This window comes from Cydia amplana, chromosome 12 (genome assembly GCF_948474715.1).
Source record: "Cydia amplana chromosome 12, ilCydAmpl1.1, whole genome shotgun sequence".
NCBI lineage: Eukaryota > Metazoa > Arthropoda > Insecta > Lepidoptera > Tortricidae > Cydia > Cydia amplana.
The window spans coordinates 16,190,929-16,214,015 of record NC_086080.1 but is presented as its reverse complement, the minus strand read 5'-3'; the positions used below and the strand labels follow the sequence as shown (position 1 = coordinate 16,214,015).

General features: G+C 37.2%; 1 protein-coding gene across 1 annotated transcript in view; it reads right to left on the bottom strand.

Moving 5' to 3' along the window:
* Positions 1-23,087, bottom strand: part of LOC134652761 (cell adhesion molecule DSCAML1) — a 44,334-nt gene that overhangs the window by 20,763 nt on the left and 484 nt on the right. The window contains exon 3 of the mRNA XM_063507923.1: positions 934-1,045. Coding sequence (XP_063363993.1) covers positions 934-1,045 — 112 coding nt within the window. The remainder of the gene's footprint in view (positions 1-933; positions 1,046-23,087) is intronic.

Genomic DNA, 23,087 nt, shown 5'->3' with positions numbered 1-23,087 from the left:
GAAGCTTAGTTATAGTGTCCCGTTAGCTTTCTAAAGGGAAGGAACTATTATAACGTTCTTTGTCTGAACGTTATGGACAAAGAGCGAATACGTACCGACATATCGTAATTCCATTAAAGAAATTAGCTACTTATTTCAATAATACCTAAAGTTACAAACGGCTTGCGACTTAAGCTGACGATATACGAGTATCAATGTATTAACTACAACTACATGTAGTTGGTCAAACCAAATTGTTAGTAAATAAAAAACCTATATTCATCCCTTTCTTTTGGGTGCTAGTAGTAGTGTAAGACAAAGATAGTATGATTCTCTCTGTCTATGTTTGAAATGAGACAGTCCTGTGACAAACTATAGATAATTATGAACTATGACTAGGAGAATAGTTTTCCGCAACTCGAACGCTAAGTCGTCAAACTATTCGCATATTAAGCTCGTAAATAAGATACATTTATAGATGAGAACACTAAAAGCAGCAACAGGGCGACAGATAACAAATTTGTGACCTAACTTTATAGTTTGTTCGTAAACTAAATTGCTTCGTGGGAATCATTGATGGGTCTTCTTGGAACTTTAGACCCTGGGGAAGAGATTTCAGACTAAGAACTGTTAGTCATTATTTATTACTGCAAATTGAAGATCATTATTTCTGATGTGACTTTATATCACTTTAGTTTAGACTCGAACGGTCATTGCTTACTCGTAACGTAATCATTTTTCTTTTCTGCCTGACACATCCGCTTTTGTGTACCGACAGTATATCAGATGTATATGTATTTTGGCAAAAGGAAGAAAGAAAGGAAGAAACGGTTTTGGGGAAAATGAGCTACGGATAATAAAAGAGAACGGGTCCCGTTAGTGAAGAACAAACAGCAAGTAGAAAAGCAGAACCTGGAAAACCTGGTAAGTATAACGCTCGGCAGAGGTACTCACTTTTGACTGTGACATTAATCCTATCAAGGAAGGTGGTGTCATTCTCGACGCCGCACTCGTACACGCCCGCGTACTCCACGACCACGTTCAGCAGCACCAAGCTTCCGTCCGTCTGCAACAAAAGAAACAAAACATGAGCAAATACGCGACTATTGACTAAACACTATACTATATAGGGAGTTAACTCAACTAGAAGAAGTTTTTTCTGTAGTAGGTAACAGTATGCAAGATGCTTTGGCAATGCTTGCAGTAACGTGGAAATTATAGATATTTGCCATATTAACATTATTGAAAATATTTTTACACAAATTTATGCCCGACCGTTCGATTTTTATCGATTTTTAATTTACAAAAGAGTTAGGAGCGAAAAACAGGTTTCATACAAATTTTAAAAAGCTCAATATCCAGGGAAAATGAGGACTACGTTTGTCCTCTTAACTCCAAATGTCCAATGTTGTAGAATGAAGGCGTTTATAAATAATGCCATAAATAGCTGCCGCAAAAAGTGAGTGATCTGTCAATCTATTAAAATTTTGGTGCCATCTTCCGATTCCCGATTTAAGCGAGGCCGAAGATTTAATTTAATGATCTGAATCCACGAGCAGATTCGAGATATCCATTTGGAATTTGGATATTCCTTATCGACTCCATCTAGATCGAGTCCGGAGTGTCTATGCAAAGATTTGTATCTATCACAGAGAATAATTAAAACTTCACAATATCGATACAGTTAGAAGTAACTAATAAAGAAGAATAATTATTTCTATAAAAGGAATTAGTATCAACGCTGAATTTAATGATTCGGATTGCTCTCAGAAAACCCATAGAGAATTGAAAGTCCAGTACTGATATCATGGTCGGGTTTGTCTACGTGTGATACATAATTAGTGTCCGTCCCGTTTTAATCGCGTGTTGTAATAAATTAATAAATGGCAAATGGCATGTGTATAATATGGCAATAGTTCTGCCCAATCACCACGTCTCGCATTATGTTAAACTGAAAGAGAAGGATTATATTTGTCGCGTGACGAACAAGGAAACGCGCAGCTATTGTGCCCTTTTCAAATGTGGAAACCTCAGGCGAGAGGGTGTCGGATTGTGACGGTAGCGGCCATCACTCTTTTATCGACAGTTTTTTTTTATCGATGCCGATATTTTTTGGAACTGCTTGCTCCTTAGAAGGGTATTAAACAGAATTTAACACAGATTAAAATACTGTTCAGATAAGTAGGAATAAAAAATATGCTAGTAATCTGGTACTTTTCTCAATTTCGGTCTAAAAACAAACACATTAAAGGACTATTTCGATTATTTATTGAGTCTATGTCCAATAATTATCTCCCTATCTCTGTATCTATTAGAAAATAAATAAGTACTAGTTCCAGACCGGCATTTTTCAACGGAACAAACAAAATGATTAAGTCCCTTCGCGATCACGATCATCCACGCACGCAACTTTTATATTAACGGAGGTCACGACCACGATGCACATGCACTAGAACTTATCAAGATCCTTATTATCTTAATAACATGCGCGGTAAATGCATTGGCTTGAATACATGCTAAAGAAAATATCATGGTGCGAGTATTTTAGTAAACATTTTTATGAGAAGAGAACAACTTAAGTCTAATGTACGATTTCCACCGACCGGCTTTATCGGATGATCGTGCTATGATTACGTGGGAGTAACATACTTATAAATCTTTCTCTTCCTAGATTAAGTTAGGATTTATGAGCGAACAATAAAGGGCAAATATTGCTAACTTATTTAGGTAAGGTGTTGCGAACTTGCGACGAAACAGAAAGAATTTGTTGTTATCAATAAACTTTCCAAAATAACATCCGGGCATTTCGGTCTAAGAAATGTAAGTATACATTTCCAAGCAAAAAGGGAGAGGAACTCGGAGATGTCAAAATTATTTGTCCCTCTGGCCGTAGAGACGTTTTTGATATTTTAATATAGAAATAGAAATTATTTATTCATGAGCACAAACACAAAATAGAAAATTATACATAACAGAGAAACATCAAAGGAAAGGATAAAGTGCCACGAAATGGTCTCACGTCAGCATGTTGCTGGCGACTTCCAGCGCTGATCTTCCGGTGAGACCATCCGGTGAAACAATCACGACAGGAATATGTATTTGTACTTATATTAAATATAATTTAGTAAAGTACTTACACTCAATCATGATTCCGAACCCAAAAGAGCTTTACGCAAGAAATTTATTAAACATTATCTTCTTTTTATTGCCCCGCGGTGGCATTTCCTTGCCCTGGGCTAAATATAAGGTTATATATATAGCCACTTTTTCGCCATCTATGAATTTCGTTTTTGCTTCTCGCCCGGTTCAACTTGGGACCGATAAATAAGAAAAGTGTACCGACAAAAAACCTAAGCTGCATTGGGGTAACTTCTAGAGCCGGACAATTTCGAAAATAGCAAATAGGTATTTAATAAAAACTTATCGAGAAAATAGGCTGTTGCTGTTACAGACGGACAGACAGACGCACGAGTGATCCTAAAACAGATACGGATACGGAACCCTAAAAACGTCTGGATATTACAATAATATATCCTAAATTGTTATTATATCAAATAAACATTGCATCTTCCTTGGGCCCTTCCTCCCTTTCCCCAAAGGAACCAAGTTAAAAATAATAATTTGGGACCCGGAAAACGCTCGAAAGAGTTCGGATATACCTTGCCCTTTTCCAAGTGGCCAAGGGCCCTTACAGACGTAAATGTATCCCCAGGGGACGCTCCGGTGACAGGCGCCCTTATGACGAAATCACGTTCGAAGATAAGAGCTTGACAAATGGCAGAATGATTACTTTTTAGTACCTTGGGAATGAATGGGAAATGGGAAAGTACATATGTTTTGTGGTTAGCTATTGAAATTATACTGGAATGGATAATGTAATGTTGGGGTCGAGGATTCGAGTTTTGAGCAAGTCGGATTAGTGGTAGTTAGTGGTAAATATTTTTTTGTGTAAATGAAAACTTTGAATTCCTAGTTAAAAGTAAAATATGGTAACCAGCGGACGTATGATTGACACTGTTATCCACGTAATAAAACAAATGTCACTTCTTTTATAACACCCATGCGATTAAAAGAGACAGACACTTCCATTATCACGCTGTCACGTTGATAATGGGGTATATCTCGGCGTGAAATATTTTGATATACAGGAAAATAAAATTAAACACAACTAGCAGCTTATAATAAGCAGTTACAGGTATAAAGCTGAACTTAAGCCTCTTTTTAGGTACCTATCACACGCGCGTCCATGTTTCAGATTTTTGTTACAATCACAAATTTTTTAAATGATACCCAACAACGTCGTGAGACTCGTGAGTATACCTGAAATAATATCGATATTGCAACCATGATATAGCCATACAGAGCCCGTACCATGAGTCACTGACAGTGTCGAAACTGACATTTACGCTATCGGGAACGTAATTTACTTTCTATACATCTTGCTCGTACTCGCATATTAGTGCAAACTACGTTCTCGACGGCGTTTATGTCAGTGACAAACTGATGATGGTAGTCGTACAGAAAAGAAAAGTATTTAAGTGGTATTTGAGTGACCTTACCCCCGTCAACATGCTACTCGTACATTATGGCTATAAATATCTATATCACGAGTAACAATGGGCCGCACGGCGCGGCGTGGCGAATATGACAACGTGTATTAATAGCACAAAACCGATACGTGCATGATACGCCTACGTCTACGTCATACCGTGGCGGTACGTGCTTCAAATGAGGTACGGATTTCCACGGGCCTGCTAGGCCCGAGGCTGGAATAATATTATGAGGTTTAAGTAAGAAAATCTTCTTGTACGAATAACATTACATTTTACATGTAAAATTACTAAGATTTAATTTTTTTGTCCCCTATGAGCTTAGGTGTCATATGCAGGGGTCGGACAAAAAGTGCGGATGACGTAAAAATGACGTAATCTTACACACAGGATGATGTTTGAGTTTGTATTTAAACTTCCGTGTGACATGTAGTAACAAAGTAGTATTAATGAAGTAACAAAATAATCGTAAATAAATCCATGGAATTAATAATACAGGTGGTAGGGTGATGTAGTGAATAAAATAAATTTCACGAAACTTGCCACAATATTCGAGTAAAGATGACATTTTAGAGCGTTTTCTTATACATTAGTAAATATAAATTTTAGCTAAATATAATCGTGAAGATACAATAGCTAAACAATAACGAAGTCAATTTATTGTTCATCTGATTGACAATGTGTCAGTCAAAAACGTACTTACTCATTTCAAGTGGTGATATCGTTTAATAAAGAGGTTGATAAATGATAAGTGATAATTGTTTATGAAAATCAAAAATACTATTTGAAATCATCCTATAAGTGGTTTCACGTCATCCGCACTTTTTGTCCGACCCCTGGCTCATATGTGATACACAACACTGTTTATAGAGTAAACACGAGGGGACAGTCGACAAATTGGTTTGGCTAGACGATCGCTTTATTATTATGCTGCACACGTCCTGAGTGAAATATAGGTACCAGTCTTATAATAAGTATCCATCCACATTTAATTCTTCCATGTCTTTCTGTGTCATCTATTCATTTAGATCCTTGCGAATATGTCAGTGTCAAACTGGTGGTAGCCGTACTGTAGCTATGCGGTCAAGAAATGTTTCCAAGTACAATTTGAAATACAATACAATAGTTATTTACGATACAAGTGCGGAAAAGAGGAAATTCGAAACGTGTGGCGATAAATTAAAACACGACCGAAGGGAGTTTTTTACATCGACACAAGTTGCGAATTACCTATTCGCACGTGTATCGTACAACGTTTTACAGTACATATGGCACTTTAAACTTTCGACATGCGCACGGAAAGTGCTATTTCCCGCACTAGGTCGGGAAAGTAGCACCATATGTACTGTGAAACATATTTTGTTTAGATACGAGCGTGCATTCAAATTCTAGTGACGGCTCCAATATTTCCAGCATTTGCATAAACTGGAACCTTAAAGGAACGCTTAGGCAATATCGGGAGTCGAGACGATTATTCACAGTACGCAAATAGAAAGCCGAATTCATAAATAAAGATACAATCGGGCGCCTTATTCCGGGGAAATAAGTAACATTATTTATAAAAAATTGTATTTCATATTTGTCAGGATACACTCTTAATGATTATAATAAATATGAAAAGAATTATAATGATCCACCTTTATAAAATGCGATGCTACAGGCACAGATTATATAATAGAGGTACCTAAACTTTTCATAAACATGATTGATTTAGGTTAAAAGTGTGAAACATTATTGCGATTTCATTGTTGTATGTCCGGTTTGTGGTCCCGAAGTTATTGACAAACATAAAACTTATGTATACGATATCATTGTTTGTTCACATGTCAAATACAAGTTGGCAAATCGGTGAAATTGTGAGTGAAAGTTACTTTTTACGGAGCTGCGTTGCTACGAAGTGCTACGCCGTAGGGCTGTAGCCCGTAGCAAGTAAATTTGTTTTATGTCAATGCAAATCGTGCTATGCGTGCGCCGCATGTGAGCCATATCAAAGGTTTATAGGCAACTAGAAAATATGTATGTATATTATTTAACGTCGCAATAAAGTGTTAAGATATCTCACACCAATCTCCGAAGCCAGCACAAACTCCGTGTTAAATCGTTCTCCGACACATGAAATGATGACACCGTATGTAACATTAATCTCTTCCAGCGTCTTCCCGTCATAAATCCACCCACACATCCTGATCCCGTAAGATGATACCCATAACTTTAATCCAGCTACGTGAGGAGGTATTTTGATTCAAGGTATGCACGTGTTTCAGTTTACACATGAAATACGCAAAAATACTTATTTACATTTTCCTGGACTATATAATTTATCAGTTATTGTATTTGCACAGTCAGCATTTAAAAATGATAAGTGGGCGAGGTGTCCATATTAAGCGAGTAGGTAATTGATAATTATCAAAGATACTTTTGAACTTTTGAATAATTTCGCTCGCTATTAGGTACTTCCGCTGCTGACTGTATCTTTATACCCTTTTAATTAAACGAGTAATTCTTGTATATTACTTATACGTATATTTATTTATACGTATATATATTTCGGGGATCTCGGGAACGGGAGCTTTCAGGTGGATATTGGATTGGAAATAGCGACCTTGCCCTTCGTTGTATTCACACGGGCTGTGAGTTGAAATCTCCCTTATGCCAGTCTAGTCCTCCTGAGCCATCGACTATTCTTTATACGGTGCAGTTAGAATGGCACCCCAGAGCCTTGGGCAACGATCAATATAAAACGGCTCTTTACGGCGAAAACTTAGTCGAACTTGTTGTGTACAGCGACGGATTTTGATACTTTTATGATAGATGCCTTATTCATTGGAGATGATGGATCTAATCAGTGAAGAATACAAATGTTATGTGTTGATACTTTGTTTCTTACCAATTGGTCATGTCACCAAAAAGAAGATTGGTATTGATAGGTAAATAATTACGTTGTTGATCTTGTGGACCTGTAGTACTGGACAATAGTTGGGTCGGTAGCTGAAAACAGCTTACGTTTTATTTGATCTCTATGACGAAAGACGCCTCCGCCTCTTAGAAACGATCGATTTCCAAAATGAGCCAATCCAGAGCCCATATTTATACCAGTTCGATGCGAACCCGCTCCTGCTATGTTCTTCAAAATCTGAGAGCCGTAAATGACATAAGTCTTGCGCCTAAACAGCCGAGAAGTAGGCCTCACATGTGACATATAGCCTGGAAACTGCGCCGTATACATCACCGACGAGCTGACTGAAATTCAGCTGATGTGCAAACAAAGAATTTTCCTGATTTATATTCGCGAAATATGAAGGAAAAACGGGAATGGCGGAGCGGCTTAAGCTCTTGAAGGAAATGAGACGGAATGAAAACTCTGGAGATGCATGGCAGAGAATTACAGACGTAATTTTGTCATTTCTATCTTCCTTTTTAGGGTTCCGTAGCCAAATGGCAAAAAACGGAACCCTTATAGATTCGTCATGTCTGTCTGTCTGTCCGTCTGTCTGTCCGTCCGTATGTCACAGCCACTTTTCTCCGAAACTATAAGAACTATACTGTTGAAACTTGGTAAGTAGATGTATTCTGTGAACCGCATTAAGATTTTCACACAAAAATTGAAAAAAAACAATAAATTTTTGGGGTTCCCCATACTTCGAACTGAAACTCAAATTTTTTTTTTCATCAAACCCATACGTGTGGGGTATCTATGGATAGGTCTTCAAAAATGATATTGAGGTTTCTAATATCATTTTTTTCTAAACTGAATAGTTTGCGCGAGAGACCCTTCCAAAGTGGTAAAATGTGTGTCCCCCCCCCCGTAACTTCTAAAATAAGAGAATGATAAAACTAAAAAAAATATATGATGTACATTACCATGTAAACTTCCACCGAAAATTGGTTTGAACGAGATCTAGTAAGTAGTTTTTTTTTAATACGTCATAAATCGCCTAAATACGGAACCCTTCATGGGCGAGTCCGACTCGCACTTGGCCGCTTTTTTTGTCATTCGGTTTGTTTTAATAAAATACCCGACTGTAAGTACGTATTTTTCGTAGATGATTTTAATATAAAAGTTCAAAGGCAAGTATAGGTACTAAGACAATTGAAATATGAAGTAATATTTGTGAAACTATTTGGTCAATTTCAGCGCTCTTAAAACTAATCTAATCAATAGTTTAATAGTCTTTAAAAAGTTCTAATGAAACTAAAAGTCTGGGCGCGACGTCGTAAACAATTTACAGCCCGCAGTTAAACAAGACGACAAATGTAAATAAAAGTTTACGATTCCGCGTAAGTCACAGAAGGTAGCGATACAATATCGTAACCCTTCGTCTTTAGTCTTAGGTTTCAGCTGCGACAAAAATGCGGCTGTTCTCTTCGACAGGTCGCATTGGTCGCATTGCTCATCGGAGTCTTGTGAAATTTTGCGAGAATGTTCGATAATGATATAGATTTTTAGGTGATTGAGATTTTTGAAATGTTTCAAAATGGCGGAGTCATAGGGGTCGCGATTTCTACAGCTCACAGAGCCACTTGTTTAAACCCAATAAGTAACTATAAAGTATAAACCAATGCCAAACCAATGACTGCAAGAGTACAGTCATGTAGTTAACTAATAAAATGATATCCAGTTCATTCCAAGTTCAATATACTGTGCCCCGTTTTGACACTACAGTTTTGTTTAACGAAAGTCACGCAACTTGACTGGATTAGACCAATCAAAACTGCGTTGTACCGGTGTCACCTCAAGCTAAACAAGTGTGACGATTACGTATAGTTGTTACGAATCTTGTGGTCACATAACACTATACAATAATAGTCGTAAGTCCGCCAAGCCATTTTTTTAAAACCAATGTGTAGGGTTAGTAAAAGTCAGGGCTAGGGGATTGTACACAAAACATATTTTTATACACTTATACAGAACAGAACCCCTAGTGTAAATTTTATTCGATAGCGTGACTGACGTACGCGTTTGAGTTGTCTCATTTTGTATGGCATTTTGAACAGCTCGTCAAGCGGGACGTTTTGGAAACTCAACATCCCATACAAAATGACACTTAACGCAAAAGCGTACGTCACGTCACGCTATCGATTGAAATTTACACTAGGAGTACAGAGGTAGAAATGCGAACTTCTTGATATTAAGCGGGTCGCTGTCGCTTCTAACTTGTAGATGGAAGAAAACATACTAAGGGAATATGAGTCAGGCAAAGTCTGGGACGTTCGCTCCCCCGATCGGGAAATTCTATGCACCCTTCGCATGTTCGTGACTCATTGGTGACCGTGCATATTATGTGCAAGGGAAAATGAAACTTAAAGCAATTGTCCTTTATATCACACAGTACTTTGTTTGTATGAAAGTTAGTAATGTCGCCGCGACGGTAAGTTTCATTTTGCGTTGAACAGTCATATTTCAAGTCGGGTTTAAGGATTGGAGTTTTAGATTGTGGCAGACGATTTATTTGACATTAATAACGAGTATAGTTTAGTGAAATATATTTTCACTAATAAAGCTTTGTACTTCATAATCTTCTGTAACTTAAGAAAAATAAAAATTCTGATAAATATACCAAGGGAAAGAGCAGTCATGCCTATCCCAATCTGTGCTTCTCTTTAGGATACAAAAAAGAGAAATTCAAGGGTCTAATGTAAAATGAACTCGCAGTCAAGTACGTCATGTTTTGCGAATAGGCCTCAGCCCCAGTGAGTGGAGTTTTCAATCAGAATAACAAGAGGCTGGAAAGGGCGTCGTAATCTCGTTGTGAGGAAAACACTTCCCGGCCTCCACGGAACCCGGGATTAACACTCATTAGCGGCTGCTTTGTAACGGCAGTTTAGGCATTTGCCAGTCTCTTGTGTGATTACGTTTGTTTAATTGATAAAATTAATACGGAACGATGGGCTGATACAATAAATGATAAAGTAAAACAAGTTTTCCTTATAGCGATAGCGGTTCGCCAAAAAACGCTGCAAATGGTGTTAAAGGTCTGAAAATCGGTACGATTGATCTTTAGGACATTTGAAACAATTTGACCCGAAGCACCAACAAATAAAAAAACGAGAGGAGTTATGACGTCTTCTTTTTTTTGTATAAAATTAAAAAATATTGTTTATAAACCTATCGTATGTGGTATAAAACGAAAGGTCTTTCTGAGCTGATTCCAAAAATATATCACATGACTACATTTTAGTCATTTTTTTTAAATTATAATAAAAATAATTTTCAAAACACACCAAGTTTGGGCTTCTCCAGATACAATACCGTTCAATATTTTTTTGTAAAATATACCTCAAATTATACCTAATATCTTTTTACTTTTTTACTACGACTTATAGATTCCGATATATAAGCGACATTCTGAAAAAACCGTTATATATTAATTTTATGCTTTCTTTTTAAATATTTAATTGAGAGATTCATAGATCACACTTTGTAAAATTGAAAAATTAAAAAAGAAATACTAAATTGAAAAAATAAATGTAAATATTTTCAAAATTGCTTTATTAGGGTTAAGATATGAGGATATTAGGTATAATTTGAGATATATTTTACAAAAAAATATTTAACGGTATTGTATCTGGAGAAACCCTAACTTGGTATGTTTTGAAAATTATTTTTATTATAATTAAAAAAAAAAATTAAATGTAGTGATGTGATATATTTTGGAATCGGCTCAGAAAGCCCTTTCGTTTAATACCACACACGATAGGTTTCTAAACAATTTTTTTAAAATTCCATACAAAAAGAAGATGACGTCATAACTCCTCTCGTTTTTTAGGGTTCCGTAGCCAAATGGCAAAAAACGAAACCCTTATGGATTCGTCATGTCTGTCTGTCTGTCTGTCCGTCTGTCCGTCCGTATGTCACAGCCACTTTTTTCCGAAACTATAAGAACTATACTGTTGAAACTTGGTAAAAAGATGTATTCTGTGAACCGCATTAATATTTTCACACAAAAATAAAAAATAAACAATAAATTTTGGGGGTTCCCCATACTTAGAACTGAAACTCAAAAATTTTTTTTTCATCAAAGTCATACGTGTGGGGTATCTATGGATAGGTCTTCAAAAATGATATTGAGGTTTCTAATATCATTTTTTTCTAAACTGAATAGTTTGCGCGAGAGATACTTCCAAAGTGGTAAAATGTGTCCCCCCCCCTGTAACTTCTAAAATAAGAGAATGATAAAACTAAAAAAAATATATGATGTACATTACCATGCAAACTTCCAGCGAAAATTGGTTTGAACGAGATCTAGTAAGTAGTTTTTCTTTAATACGTCATAAATCCCCTAAATACGGAACCCTTCATGGGCGAGTCCGACTCGCACTTGGCCACTTTTTTTTATTTGTTGGCGCTTCGGGTCAAATTGTTTCAAATGTTCTAAAGATCAATCGTACCGATTTTCATACCTTTAACATCATTTGCAGCATTTTACTGAATTTCTCGGTGTACCGCCAGGGTTATTAGTGCTCAAGAAAGTGAGGGATAACTGAGTCTAGTGTCTTATTGTATCACCTAAAACCGGTTCTGATGTAGTTTTCGGCTGTAACTTTCTGTCACAAATGTTCTTAACTTTTGGATACAGAAAAAGCGGCCAAGTGCGAGTCGGATTCGCCCATGAAGGGTTCCGTATTTAGGCGATTTATGACGTATAAAAAAAAACTACTTACTAGATCTCGTTCAAACCAATTTTCGGTGGAAGTTTACATGGTAATGTACATCATATATTTTTTTTAGTTTTATCATTCTCTTATTTTAGAAGTTACAGGGGGGGGGGGGACACACATTTTACCACTTTGTGTCTCTCGCGCAAACTATTCAGTTTAGAAAAAAATGATATTAGAAACCTCAATATCATTTTTGAAGACCTATCCATAGATACCCCACACGTATGGGTTTGGTGAAAAAAAAAATTTTAAGTTTCAGTTCGAAGTATGGGGAACCCCAAAAATTTATTGTTTTTTTTCTATTTTTGTGTGAAAATCTTAATGCGGTTTACAGAATACATCTACTTACCAAGTTTCAACGTTTCAACAGTATAGTTCTTATAGTTTCGGAGAAAAGTGGCTGTGACATACGGACGGACAGACAGACGGACAGACGGACAGACAGACAGACAGACAGACATGACGAATCTATAAGGGTTCCGTTTTTTGCCATTTGGCTACGGAACCCTAAAAACTGTCTAGAACCTACATGACCCATTTTTTCAGCTCAAAATCTTTCTCCAACTCTCAGCGCTCTAATTTGCCAGCCCAAAAACGACCTAGATATTTTAAATTTAGGGTTGAATATCCGAATCGTGCCGGTGAGCGTAAAGTTAATATGTCAAAGTAATTCATATTGTAATCTGTTTGTTATTCTCATTTGTTTCCATCCGAACAAAACACTCAGCTATGCATGCTGAATCTGATTGCATACAAACGCGTCACGGGACTAATCGGGAACAATGGCCGCTGAAAGCCCGGCCCGCTCTAATAGACCGCATTGTAACATACCGCTGATAATATACTCGTTCCAATATTTACAGTCGCTTGCAGAGTTATGGTCGCTTATACGTCACAATACGTCGCTTGTACTTGCAATCCGGAGGTCGCGGGTTCAAACCCCGGCTCGTACCAATGAGTTTTTCGGAACTTATGTACGAAATATCATTTGATAATTACCGGTCGCTTTTAAGTGACAGAAAAAATCGTGAGGAAACCGCACTAATCCCAATAGGCCCAGTTTCCCCTCTGGGTTGGAAGGTCAGATGGCAGTCGCTTTCGTAAAAACTGGTGTCCACGCCAATTCCTGGGATTAGTTGCCAAGCGGACCCCAGGTTCCCATGAGCCGTGACAAAATGCCGGGACAACGCGAGGAACATGATGAAACGTCACGACATACCTATTGCAAGCCTTTGTTGTAAACCGAACATGGTCGGATAGTAAGCGTTTCGTTGCCACTCTCCTCAATGTGCTTACGACAGAGCACCGCAAACCATGGCGCACCTGTTGGGATATCCCGCGTGTGCGTACACCAGCTCGGACTCACTCGTCACTGTCACTGTCAGCAACGCTGCTTTCTGGGCATCCACTATTTAATTTAAGGGAACCTCGACACGAACGAAGATCGATGTGTTTATCGATGTCGTATGTCGTGCACTTGCCGTATACCTAAGCACTGAAACCTCCCATCGCGGCCCCTAAAGTAACGGTGCCCCTCGCACAGCTAATTAAACTGCAGCAGCGTAAAACTTTGGAATAGCCATCCGTCCATAAACTAACCCTTTGACAGACGTCCACGCCGGTCGTGCGCGATGCACGTACGCACGTCTTTGGCGATCAAAAGAATAAGCAGAGAAAGCTTTCAAGCAAAGTTAGTCTTGTTTGATCAAGAACTCGACGCCCACTCGCGCTTGCGATCATAAATCAAAAGCGTGACAATCAAACCGCCGATAAACAATGACAACGTAGCGGCTGAATGGAACTTCAGGAAGAGCAATTTATGTTTCTAATTTTACCAGCACACTACGATAAAAAGAGAAGTTGTCTGACTTTGAAACATACATTTTTAATAAGTCAGGCAATCTTATGAAGATAACTGTTAGTCAATTAATTTGTACCTAACATATATTTTGAGTCTGCTTTATCTAATAGCAAAATAAGGACACAAGAGTTTTTTTTTCCACTATTTACAAATTCGTGAAATAGGATGTACATTATCACTTGATTTTAAAATCCACCTATATATCGGCTGAAGTAAAGGGCAACCAATACAAATACGAACAAGCTGCCCTTTTGGGATTACAGCGGACGGAGCTAGATTGGCTCTCTGACATGGGCTAACTAAAGCAATATAAATAGAAGAGTTTTTACATTCTAAAAACTCTTTTTTTCTGTTGCGTCTTAGTTTTGTTATTTGAAAGTTTTGAGACAGGATAATATTAAAACTATATTATTCCAGACTTCAGAGAATTTTGACATCCTGCGACCAAAAACTTAATATCGCATACGAAACGCCTAGGTGAAACCAACGCAATCAGTTTGTGCAACTGTCGTGAAAGTTTAAATCAGACTTAAAACAGATAAACTCACATTACCCAGACAGAATCTTCTTGAAAGAGGCACGTTCCTCCATTTCAAAAGCGTACGTCCCAGAATGAAAGCTCCCGCAGATGAATAGTCGAGATAAGTCGGTCGCAATCCTCCTTTTACGGCTGACTTCGCATTTTTACACATTTTTAAACGGTGCAGCTTTAGGCGAGTCAGCAATGTATTTTTATCTTTTTGCTGTCTTTGTCTTTTGTATGTTATATATTAATTTTGTTTTGTATTCATGTTACCTGTCGTGATTGTTTCACCGGATGGTCTCATCGGAAGATCAGCGCTGGAAGTCGCCAGCAACATGCTGAGATGAGAACATTTCGTGGCACTTTATCCTTTTATTCTCTGTTATATCTCTTGTCATCTCTTGTTATATCTCTGTTATATCTGTTACATCTGTTTCTATTTTGTGTTTGTGCTCACGAATAAAATTATTTCTATTCTATTCTATTCTATTCAATGTGGATATTGTCGCACACTATGAAGAATTAAGTTTTTGTTTGATTTTTAGATTTTCAGTTGTTGTCAAAAGTCGACCTTACTAGATTTTTTGTACATAGCAAAAGTAAATTATATTGACGACCCGCCCCGGCTTCGCACGGGTTAGCAACTTATACATAAACCTTCCTCTTGAATCATTCTATATATCTATTAAAAAAACCGCATCAAAATCCGTTGCATAGTTTTAAAGATCTAAGCATACATACAGACAGACAGACAGCGGGAAGCGACTTATACTTAATACTATTTAGTGATTATGTGTAACCTAGTGCAAAAAATCATCAGCAACTATTTATCAAAGCTTATGAATTGAGCACAGTTAGAGCGAGTTTTTGCGTGAGCTACATGTGCCTTCGGGTAGTTTCCAATATTGCGTAATCTCCACACTTCAAAATTTCGGAAAATCGTCATGCGATCGTACAAAAGTATGGAAATCGAAATTATCAGTTTCCAAAATGAAATTTTCCTTAATTTCCTATGATTTTTGAAATTTCAGATAACTTTTCCAAGTTTTTTGAAATTTCCTACACATCTGTAAGCGTAACATAAGTTGCAATGTGTCAAACCAGTTTACACGGTCAGTTATTTTCAGGACTGACCGCTTTTACATCAACTCTAATCAGTTCATTGTCCTATCTGCAAATTGCACTCGTTCGTCGTTCAATCTCGCCACAGGAGCAAAACGCCGCTCATTAGTAGTATAAAGTGTGTAAATACGTCCGTCTGCTTTTGGAGTTATTGTTTATCTAGATCGAGTCGCTCCTGAGCGAAAACAAACAGACAAGTTCCAGTTACAGTTGTTGCATTTAGGGGACTATGTTGCCGTGATACTTCGACTTGTCTATTAAGGCAGATAAAACGAAGTTTCTTAAAGATGTTCTCGCTAGCGTAATTTTATACCCATATAATTTTGGCTACACACCTACAAAAATAAATGCTTGTTGGACGATAATACCTAGCATCTGAACTTAGGCTTTCTTACACCACAAGTTGTAATAAAAAGCATTTTATTCAGTGTGTTAAGAACACCTCACGTAAATGTACATGTAGGTATGTAGAACCTACTACCTATATCAATCAATCAATCAAAATGTTTATTTCAGGAAAAGACATAAAAAAACATAAAATATAAAAAACTGTTTTAAAGAAATCACCCCAGCTTTTCCTCGATATAATACTGTTATTTTCCTACTGCTTTCGACGCCAAATTTGACCCAAGAATGACAAATTGAAAAAAACCTGCTTTTATCCACAAAAGCTCTGGCTTTACCGAACAATTGGCTTTTATTCAACGCAATAACCAAAAAACGACCATACTCTCGCCGGCGCTTACACCCCACTCAATATTAAAATGGGTAAAAGAGTATCAAATAATAATAAAAGGAGCATAAGCGCCAACACCGGTAATAGGTATTAGGCGTGATTACCCCTCACAAAACTTAATGACAGGCGTTTGACCTGATTCAGGTGTTTGCATAAAATGTAACACTGATGGAGTTTCTTGCAAAGCAAAATTAAGTGCTGTTAGTATTGGGATTGCGGTATGATAATATACCTATTAAAAAATATAAAAAAAACGATGCAAACAACATTCTGTTTTTCTTTATTATAATATAACAAATCAGGTAGGTAGTATTTTTAATGCAACTACCAGGGAGCCCGCTTAACTAGTAGGAAAATATAGAATATCACATACCCATACAGTAAAGTAAGAAATGTCTCAGAATCAGAATACACGTAATTGTCGGCCGAGGCGAAGTCGAGGTCGACAAACATGTTATCTGAGTCTTTCTTATTGACTGCCCCAAGTTTGTAGACTATTTTTTTTGTTCGACGAAGCCGGAAAGCGGCCTGTTCTTTTACAAAAAGAACTTGATAACGGTGTTTTAATAGTTACGTGTCTATTCCTGGTATGTTAATAGAAGGTTTATTATTAATGATTTGATCTCACTTGAATGGATCCTAAATCTCTTCGATCGTGGAAACCGATTAGTGCACCACTAAGTACACGAACGACGGAACGAATGAAAGCGCTGGTGGATTAGGTACTAAATTATTACGTGTCTGACAAATACCCAATCGCATCCTTTAGAAATTGGTTGAGTTGGAACGAACTAAGCGAACGAACGCTTTTCTCGCTTAATGTTATTTTAACTGGGTCCGAAAGCGTTATTGCCGCCAGAGTCGCCAGACACAACTGGTCAAATTAATTATAGTACACAAAAGTGTTTCCTAATGAAGTCATTATAGTTGAGCCTGTTAAAGTAAAAAGTATGCGATTATAGTTTGGTTTACGAAGTCTTAATTCAACCATTCAACTCAACGAGCAGAAAAAGTATCTAAGAATTCTCTATCGATGACTGATTGTTATTTTACGTAGCCGCGAAGTTAAACACAAGTTTATAATAATGCATAAGTACTCAGTTTATTTTTGCTCATTAATATAAATTAGGCAGGCGGTCTGAGTCGGCGTGAATCGTAATACATATTAATGATCCGCGGTTTGCGGCTTTCGTAAGGACGTATTAGGTATAAATACTTCTGTTGTTCCTAATTATTCGTATATATACTACATACATAACATAACATAAGTACATATGAAATGTATGAACAGCGGATGGAAGACCCAAAAAACGATGGATAAATTGTGTGAAAGAGGATATGAGAAAAAAAGGAGTGAGTGCTGAGGTGACGCAAGACAGAGGAGAATGGAAGAGAAAAACATGTTGTGCCGACTCCACATAACGTGGGATAAGGGCAGGAGGAAGAAGAAGAAATGTATGAACATTGCAAGTTAAATGCAAAAGCTTGTCAAAAGTGCATGTCCAATGTCTAGTACCACAGTATGACCAGTAGCCTACGTCTCACCGGGCTGATTATCCAAGATGAATACTAGTTTCTACCAGATTCAGCAAGGCCACGACAGAGTCGTTCTCCTGTCTTCGGCGACTAAGCTAATTAACCATTTACAAGTCTTATACCAAGGGAATAAAGTCGAAAAACGGCTATACAATTCGGTACAATCAAAATTGATGCGACAATTGCCCTGTTATAAGTTTGGTTGGGGATTGGAGTGCGAATTACGTATGATTTATTTTATTTGTTTACGGATTTGGCGGCCTAGTCAAGGTGATGATCGCTTGCGCTTCGCTATCGAATCGCTTTGTGTTTCTCTATCAATCTTCCATATTAGTGTGACAGTGACAGTTGCGATTCGTTCGCTACGTAGCGTTAGCGATTGGCATGTTGTTTACGGGGCCTGAGCGCAAAGGTGTCTTCCTACCAGTGGTTAAAGATAGGCCGTAGACATGGCGAAGCTGATTTAGCTTTTAGCTGTTGAAAAATCCTCGACTGTTTGAAAATTTGGCAAACCAGAAATCGAGTTCTATATCATATACGCTCGCTGCTTGTTTATATCGGGTGGGGACTGTAACAGGAGCCAAAAATTAAACTGTAGGCTGTACTCCTCAATCTAACATCTAACCAATGTCGTATAATGTCCGGAAACGTTTTCGATTTCTGGGAATTCTAACAAGAATGAAAGGATGTGGAAAGTGCCTCATGGAACATTTTATGATATAGACATGTGGAAAATTGAAAGTTTCTTAGACAGTTTAACTTTCCATGTGAATAAAGTCGCAGGCAGATACCATAGTTATAATAATAATAATAATATAAGCCTTTTATTCAGACAAGTATTTTACAATTTAAGAGTTTAACTATTATTGAACACAATTTATCAAATTACTAATTAAAACTATTTCAGACAACATCGGTTTGGTCTGTATGCCGTTTGGCAAAGGCCTCTTCCATCCCTTTCCACTTTTCCCTGTCTCTCGCTAGTCTGGTCCAATGTCTCCCTGCGAATTTTACAATTTCATCTTCCCATCTCATTTTTGGTGGTGCTTGTTTTCTTTTTCTATCTTTCAGGAACCACCATATTATTCTCTTACTCCATTTCTCTTTTCCCCTGATCATATGTCCTGTCCACCTCCATTTGAGTGTTCTAACTTTATTGGTTACCATAGTTAGTAATAAATAAAGGTAGTTATAAGACATGTATTTGGCGTACATACAACGGTCTGCTGTTTAACTGAAATGTTAGGTCCATTGCCAATAAACTTGGACCAAACAGTCCGATCTATTAGTCCATTGCATGAGCGTGCCAAAACAAACAATACGTTATTGTAACAAAAATCTAGGTAAAGTATGCCTTAATAGTTGGGATAGCTATAATATAGACTGAGCAAATAAAATTATAACTAATGTGTATACAATGGTACTAAGAATTTCTGAAATAATCGGATGTAGCAACAACAAATTAAGGGCTTATTACTTCACTCCATAGTCCCAAATAGTATGAAATATTAGGTATATAAGGTATATTTCATCCAATTTTTATGGCAAAGTTATTGGATAAATGCTCCCATAGATAAGTACACTAAAACTACAGACCATCTGAGTTCGTTCTAGCTGCAATAGATCTCAAGTCAACTGTCTACTTCCCTACTTGTGTTACTTGCGTGCATTAAGGTTCCGATACGGCGGGGCGTGAGCGGTTTATATGTAAAAGCGGCGCGCCCCGCCCGGAAAACGCGCCTGTGTGACGGAACCTTTAAAGTGTTTAACGGAACTTTATTGAAATAAGTAAAGAGAAACATTAAAAATTCTGCGTCTCTACCATTAACCAACCGAGGTGTTGCAGCATATATAATTTCAGGAAACACTATAGTTTATAAATAAACTTGTACTTGAAATTATCATATAAAACCCATAAAAGGGCGCTTCCTTTATGAAATACAGGAAAGTATTAAAAATTCAGCATTGCTGCGAAGATTCCCTTCCATATCTTTAATTATTTATTTTTAATGCAATCATGTTCCGACTCGCAACACAATATTTATTCTCGCAGCAACAATTGACACTGAACGAAATTTATGTTCATTGATGGAAATGAATTAAATGCCCGTACCGTTTATCGCCGTCCGATTGTTTCCATTACCACTAAAAAAAGATCAAACGAACTAGAACTAGATAGTTGTTTTATAGATCATTGTTTACACGCAGAGGATTTAGATGGACGTGTTTTCGCAGCGCATCTTAGATAATTAGGTCAACGATTTAACTAGCTAGAATCGTCACTAGGATAAGTACACATTACAACGAAGACATAAAAACAATAGCTCCCATCAAAAACCCCTTCTCTCTCCTTAGCATTGTTATTCCCAGCTGATTGTGGGGTCTGTCCTGCTTATCTTGTCCTTTCTATCCACTCGCACGATCGGACGTGTCGTCTACTGAAACGTCGCAGGCCCCCATGTCTTTTGCTATGGTATCTGCTCATCTCATCTTCGGTCTTTCTCTTCCTCTGGACCCAGCAATGTACAGATCCATAGCAACATTCTCGATTTAATCAGGAGGTCTTCTAACACCCATAGTTTTAAACTGTAGATGCAGTACGACGAAGACATTAAAACAATAGCCCCAATCAAACACCCACGCGGTCGAAATTACCCAATCGAGGGCAGCTTACGGCGTCGTAAAGCGAATTGACCGATGTCTTCATTTGGACGTCGCCCATTACTGGGGTGACATTATGATTGCTTGGACAGTGCGGGCGATGTCGCACGGACGGACTAGTAAACAAATTAAATGAAACAATTTCTGATTGTTAGCTTAGCAAGACATGAAGGTCGCAGGCTCGAGTACGCTCGTTAATTAAGTTTATTGGAAGTCTTAAAACTTATATAGCAACGATATTTCGTTAAAATTCATTCGATATCCATTTACCTGCCCGTTTGGCAAAATTAGGTTATCACAGCAGACCTCATCTACTTCAAGCCCCTTTGGAATGGAACTGGGAAAGCACTGAGATGAGGAGAAACTTCTAACTACCCATATTATTATTGTATTTAAGGATTGTAAAAATATTCAGATTGGTTTGAAGTTTTTTGTCTGTGGTCTACTAAAAGAGGTCTACTTAAACTACCCACAAAATTCGAATTACAAATTAATGTATAAAAAGTAAAACTTTACAATTATATAGAAATTGATAAGCAAATATGTTTGCACTTGATATAACTACTACTACTACTTGGTGGCCTTTGATTGTAACAATTTTAGTCCAAAAGTCCAAATCACACTAACCAATAAGTACTTAAAGCTTATTGCAAAAAAAATATTTCCACCAATTTCAATATTTCAGGTTTTATCATATTTTGTACTACAAGCAACACTTTGAAGTAAACATAAGTGGACTTTATGTCTTTCAGCAAAGGGTTATAAATTGTCGATTAACAAAAATGAAAGATGTGGACAGTTTACCGTTTGTGAATATGGTTCAGCCGATTGTTCTTTTTGCAAACTGAATCAATATTGCAACTTGGACTTAGTGTAAATATGGGATATGAATGACATGTTGACATTTATATATGATTTTTAGGGTTCCGTAGCCAAATGGCAAAAAACGGAACCCTTATAGATTCGTCATGTCCATCTGTCTGTCTGTCTGTCCGTCCGTATGTCACAGCCACTTTTCTCCGAAACTATAAGAACTATACTGTTGAAACTTGGTAAGTAGATGTATTCTGTGAACCGCATTAAGATTTTCACACAAAAATAGAAAAAAAAAATTGGGGTTCCCCATACTTAGAACTGAAACTCAAAAATTTTTTTTTCATCAAACCCATACGTGTGGGGTATCTATGGATAGGTCTTCAAAAATGATATTGAGGTTTCTAAAATCATTTTTTTCTAAACTGAATAGTTTGCGCGAGAGACACTTCCAAAGTGGTAAAATGTGTGTGCCCCCCCCCCTGTAACTTCTAAAATAAGAGAATGATAAAACTAAAAAAAATATATGATGTACATTACCATGCAAACTTCCACCGAAAATTGGTTTGAACGAGATCTAATAAGTAATTTTTTTTTTATACGTCATAAATCCCCTAAAAACGGAACCCTTCATGGGCGAGTCCGACTCGCACTTGGTCGCTTTTATTATTTTGAAACTGGTTACGCTTTTAGTGCTCCATGTTTACTTGTTAATCAGGTTTTGCTGCAGTTGTTTAAATGTTTTTAAGTCCAATACAAAACAAAACAATAGTAAGTATGTGTTGGTGGTAAACATTTGTTGACTTTATTTGCACCTTTACCCTTAAAAATCTTGTCTATATATGTATAGCTGGTCAAGCGAATCTTGTCAGTGAAAAAAAGCGGCCAAGTGCGAGTCAGACTCGCCCATGAAGGGTTCCGTATTTAGGGAATTATTGACGTACCTATTAAAAAAAAAAACTACTTACTAGATCTCGTTCAAACCAATTTTCGGTGGAAGTTTGCATGGTACATCATATATTTTTTTTAGTTTTATCATTCTCTTATTTTAGAAGTTACAGGGGGGGGGGGGGGGGGGGACACACATTTTACCACTTTGGAAGTGTCTCTCGCGCAAACTATTCAGTTTAGAAAAAAATTATATTAGAAACCTCAATATCTTTTTTGAAGACCTATCCATAGATACCCTACACGTATGGGTTTGATTTAGTTGTAAGTATGGGGAACCCCCAAAATTTATTGTTTTTTTTTTTCTATTTTTGTGTGAAAATCTTAATGCGGTTCACAGAATACATCTACTTACCAAGTTTCAACAGTATAGTTCTTATAGTTTCGGAAAAAAGTGGCTGTGACATACGGACGGACAGACGGACAGACAGACAGACAGACAGACATGACGAATCCATAAGGGTTCCGTTTTTTGCCATTTGGCTACGGAACCCTAAAAAGGCGCGAAATTCAAATTTTCTATGGGATGATATCCATTCGCGCCTACATTTTTCAAATTTGCCGCCTTTTTCTACTGACAAGATCTGCTTGACCATCTATAGAAGTGTCTAAAAACTACTGGGCGTTGATAAAGTTCAAAGGTCTTATTTTATAAAAAAAAATAAGCTGTTCCAAAACATCCAATTGGAATCTTACATA